At 44.2% G+C, this 5,000-nt stretch overlaps 1 protein-coding gene across 2 annotated transcripts in view; it reads right to left on the bottom strand.

Moving 5' to 3' along the window:
• Positions 1-5,000, bottom strand: part of LOC130380736 (inactive dipeptidyl peptidase 10) — a 25,599-nt gene that overhangs the window by 7,704 nt on the left and 12,895 nt on the right. For both annotated transcript variants that reach the window (XM_056588061.1, XM_056588053.1), the window contains 8 exons: positions 4,678-4,798; positions 4,435-4,589; positions 4,222-4,319; positions 3,778-3,901; positions 3,518-3,559; positions 3,274-3,378; positions 1,332-1,423; positions 510-557 (listed from right to left, as the gene is read on the bottom strand). In XM_056588061.1, coding sequence (XP_056444036.1) covers positions 510-557; positions 1,332-1,423; positions 3,274-3,378; positions 3,518-3,559; positions 3,778-3,901; positions 4,222-4,319; positions 4,435-4,589; positions 4,678-4,798 — 785 coding nt within the window. The remainder of the gene's footprint in view (positions 1-509; positions 558-1,331; positions 1,424-3,273; positions 3,379-3,517; positions 3,560-3,777; positions 3,902-4,221; positions 4,320-4,434; positions 4,590-4,677; positions 4,799-5,000) is intronic.

Raw genomic sequence — 5,000 nt, 5'->3', positions numbered from 1 at the left:
ATAGGACTTGGAAAAAAAGAGCTATGAATCAATAAGGGAATGTATATAACTGCTATACATCCAGGAAATGGATGATTGAGGAGACAAGCTCATTATTCACAGTTAGCCGACGAGAACATTTAGCATGAGATGCGGTCTGCAGGCTTCCTGTCATCTGACTTGGCCTCAGCCTGTTTAAATGCATTAAGCTGGGCTGCCTGCCTGGAACCCATTCATGGGGGCAGAGAAGCGTCAGCTGTTGCCCTACGGGGGTCGTTTCTTCCTCCATAACAAATCACGCCGGCATATTTGCAATAGTAAGCCTGAACATTAGCATGCTGCTGTTTTGCTGCTTTGCAAGGGTAAATCTCAGACCATTTGAATAAGGAATTTATTGATTCCATCTCTTTAAAAGGGATCAAATCATTCAGTATTTGATTAATTCAACAAAATGGCAATACATCAAGACCCTCACCAGTATAAACAAATTTCCTATTAATGCAAGTGATTTTGAAAGTAGCGTATCTCACCTGTAAAGATGTCTGCTTTGCCTAGATCCCTCTGAGCTCATGAAGTATCTGTCAGAGACACAGAGACACAAGCCATTGGACACCTTATAAGTGATTAGTTATTTTGACCCTCACCAGTCTACCCTGACACCGTGTTGTAAATGATCCACACAGACCATATATCAACACAAAACACTGTTTCCCATTTGTACATAAAGCATAACCAGCTCAAACATATTATGTCGGCGGCAGAGAGATGGAGGCTGTGCGTTGGAGCTCTGAATCCACACGGCAGCCTCTTCTCCTGTGGGCTTTGTCTTCAGCGTTTGAAAGATTGTGATTGTGCATTTTGTGTGAGCGCCTTTCAATTGCTTGCGGAGAAGCGAGGGAACGCGTGAGTTTGGCAGCCATCCACCACCCACCCAAATCACAGGACACTTTGCACAGTATATAGTCTCTGATGTTTGCTGTAATGGTGCTTCAATCAGTCATGAAGGGCTACAAGGTGCCCCAAGCCCACGGAGAGGAGGGCTAAGCAGCACCGTTCCACGGCTTAGTTCGACTAATCCAATGATGCGTTCCACACCACCTCTTCGCCACAAGCAACATCCAAATTCAAACGGGTGGGATGGTTCTCGTACCTTATCGGCTTTAAACAGGTTTTTGAAACATATACCACTGGGGATTCACTTTACCAAACTAATGTGGAGCGAGGATGGCTTTAAGTATCCGCTCTCTGCTCTCTGCAGCCTCTTCCTGCGATGCCATCTTATGTTCATGGCTAACAAACAGAAAAACCTATCTGCTACTTCTGCTCTAAGGCCCCAGAGGCCGCTCACGTACATCCTCCCAGCTTCCTCGTCCAGCGCGCACAGTGACGTCACGTCCCAGTTCCCTGATGTCAGGAAGCGGGGGGGCACAGAGGGGATGGCAGGCTGGGTCCCACAGGAGGCAGAGAGAGTGGATCAAGAGACAGGCACGCACTCAAAACCAATGCATTCTGTTAGATATATGTGTATACAGATATCTCCCCCTCTTCTTCTGTGGATATATATATATATATATATATATATATATATATATTACAGTTTTTCTCAGTCGCTTTGGTACATTTCTCACATCAGAATTGAAATTTGCAAAACAGTAAGTGCATTTCTCAAAACAATGTGTACAAATAGCAAAACAGCATGGATTTCAAGCAAAAGCCAGTCTCTTGCTCAAAATCCTTTGTTCGTTTCTCAAAAGTAATTATCTGTGTCAATGAACATTTCAGTGCCATCACAATGACAAGTCCTTGTGTCATTGTGTACGGAGAAGACAGTCAAATTGCTTAGTCATGTTGTCAATATAACAGTGTACTCTGGAGGGATGTTCTGATAGAAGACAATTATTGTCAATTGTAAGTTACCCCTTGGTGTATGTGGGAGATTGATTGCAAGAGACTGGACAAGATTCACATTTACGCTTTGACTGTTTGTACTATAATTTGTTGACAGACCATGAAGGAAAACTTCCTTAGGGTAAACTGTACATGCATTGCTGTAGGAATTACAGTGCAGTCTTCCTAAACCTCCTGACGTTCCTGTCTGATGGGCCACAAATTCTCAGGCAGCCTCACTCCTCTTCCTCTTCTTCTCTCTGGCTGTTGACCCTGTCCAATTCCTTGTCCTTCCATTGTCAGACAATGTAACATTGTGTTGTGCTCCAGCTATATATATGCTTGCCAGTTCAGCGTTCAGGAGATCCACCAAAAACAAGATTCACCTGGGAGCAATTTACCAATTCAGGACAGATTTAGAAAAAAAGTCTAATGGAAATGTATAGAAATATGCTTGACATATTATGACAACTTGTTCAACCATTTTGCATGTAAAGACTTATGCAATGAACTAATGCCTAAATGTTGTGGGGGTGAGACTATTCAATAGAGACCCATTACAATACATTTTGATCAACATGACATAAGCAATTGATAATGTAGGAAAGAGCAGAGAATTGTACATAATCATTTGCATGAATGTACCAAAGCATTTGCAACTTGTTCAAATAAATTAGAAACTGCTTTTTTGATGTGCACAAGTGACACAATGATGTGAAGATTGAACAGGTAGTTTTGAGAATTTCAATTCTGATCTGAGAAATGTACCAAAGCGACTGAGAAAAACTGTAACAGAAGTAGGGGAGGAGATATCTTTTGGGCTTATGCCTCACATTTCTTTCAAAATCGGATAAATAATACAGATAATAGAACATATTACCAAATCATAAGACAAAGAGGATATTTCGGGTTTTTTTCATAACCAATTACATTGATAGATAATAAAATAACAGGAAAAAAACTAAAAATGTCATTGCACTCATTGTTTTGGGAAATGTAGGAGATGAAAAGTATATCCTGTTATCTTAATTGGTATCACTAAAGGTGAGAAACAAGCAAAACTTTATTTCCCCATGCTGTTTAAAATTACCCTGTTTAAATTGGACTGCCTTCTGAGTGATTAGCTATTAGAGGCTGATGAAAAAGGGAATCGTGATGCATGATAATAACGATAATAATAATAATTGATCCGTTTTTTCTTATAGCGTTTTTCCAAATACTCAAAGACGCTTTACAAATGAAAAAGGAATACATACAGAGAGTACAGACACTCAAACAAAAGGAACAATTAAACAACACCACAACAATAGACAAAACATTAAGAGAGCGAGAGAGGGTGGGAGATGGCAGAAGATGTACGCATGAAGTTGTATGATGAGGGCTTTGTCTGAGGATGTGTTCTCTGACCTGGGCTGAGACACTGGCGATGTGGTAGAACTCTCCACGGGCTCCCTGTTTGGCAGGCAGCACCATATAAAACACAGAGCCATCCGCAGTGAACAAGGGGGTATCCTGTTGGTGAGAGACGGAGAGAGGTCTGAGTCAACAGAGATACGACGGGCCCGCCACCAAAGGGTTGACCAAGAGAACCCCCCCTCACCACCACCGCAGCCCTGGAGAGGTCAGAGCGGCTGACCCTTGTACTACTGACCTGTCGGTGGTTCTGCATGAGATCCATGACCATTTTGTGTTTCTGGGAATTCACAATCACAGAGAGCAGAATGTTATTCATCAATATCGAGGCATTACATGAAGCGTTCTCATGGGAACAAAGCAATCGGTTGGTCTGCAGGAATGCTGCAGCATGCAACCCATTGATCGCAACAGGAGAGCGTAATGAGGACGGGAATCCTGACACCCTTAGTGAAGGAACCTTTTCTATATGTGTAACAACAACCCGGGACCCCTCACCTCTGAGCAGGCCCCAGTGGTGGCCTCGCAGACGCACAGCACAGATTGGTTCTGGGAGCGGTTGAGCCAACGCACCGCAAGGCGGGTGCTGCTAATCCAGGTTACCATGGAAATGTAGCCGTCTCTACACAGAGAAAACCATTACCATTATCATCAATAATACAGAGGGGGGCCAACAGAAAGATAAAAGATTTTATTATTTAGCAATTCTCTTTTGCGACTTAAAAAAAAGAGTTAAAAATGCTTGTTCAAGGTCAAATAGAAGGAAATCCGTTAGCAAGCAAGAGCAGAGTAAACACAGATAAATAAAAGAAAGATGAGAAAAAAATGAAGGAGAAAACAAAATAATGCATAAAAACAAATCAATAAAATTGGTTAATTTTAAAAACAAACACAAAACAGAAGAACCAAAAGAAAAATCGATCCTCCGAAAAGGTTTGACACCTGGTCCTGAAGGAGTCTGGGGGCGTCATCTCCAGCGTGTGAGTCGGACCGTACAGATTCACCACAAACAGGCTGACAGAGGGGATACTGGAGCCAGCCTGGGAACAGCAGCAACAACAAAACAGCCATCACAACCGAGACACGTCTGCAGACATCCTGGCAGGCAAATGCTTAAAAAAAGAAACATGGCTGTCAAAGACCTTAGTTTGAGACCTTAGGGTAGGGGTAGAGCCGGTTGGAGGGGTAGATGTTGCCTAGGAACAGCGGTATCTCCATCAGCGGCGTGGCCGAGTTGTTGACGGTGAGGTAGGCGAGCCGGGCGCCGTCCACGGACCACCAGTGAGCCGCGTAGCTCAGCAGGACCTCCTCTGGGGAGCAGAACCGGGACACTGCTTCAGCCGGGCTCCTTGACTGAACCCCCTGCCGGCTGTGTGGTGAGGCTGGACAGCGACTGACCTTCGTAGGTCCAGTCCGACAGGCCGTTGGTCACCTGCCTCTCCTGCCCGGAGGACGTGAGGCGCAGGGCCGGGCCGGACGCGCCGGGCTGGTAGTAGATATCTCCCCCGTGCACGTAGATCTGACGCCACGGCGCCGATCGATCATGTCAGACGGAAACAGCGTTGTGTTGTGATTTGATTATTCATTGGATTCGGTACACTGAATTCGTCTTGAAGGCAGAGCACAGCTGCGCTGGGAACAGTGCCACTTAACTCATGGGCAACCGATGAGCAAAGATGTATGAGCACATTTATTCTGCTATATTGCCATTGATTTTTTTT

The sequence above is a fragment of the Gadus chalcogrammus genome, chromosome 1 (assembly GCF_026213295.1).
Source record: "Gadus chalcogrammus isolate NIFS_2021 chromosome 1, NIFS_Gcha_1.0, whole genome shotgun sequence".
In the NCBI taxonomy this organism is placed as follows: Eukaryota; Metazoa; Chordata; class Actinopteri; order Gadiformes; family Gadidae; genus Gadus; species Gadus chalcogrammus.
This window is presented reverse-complemented; position numbering and strand designations above follow the sequence as displayed.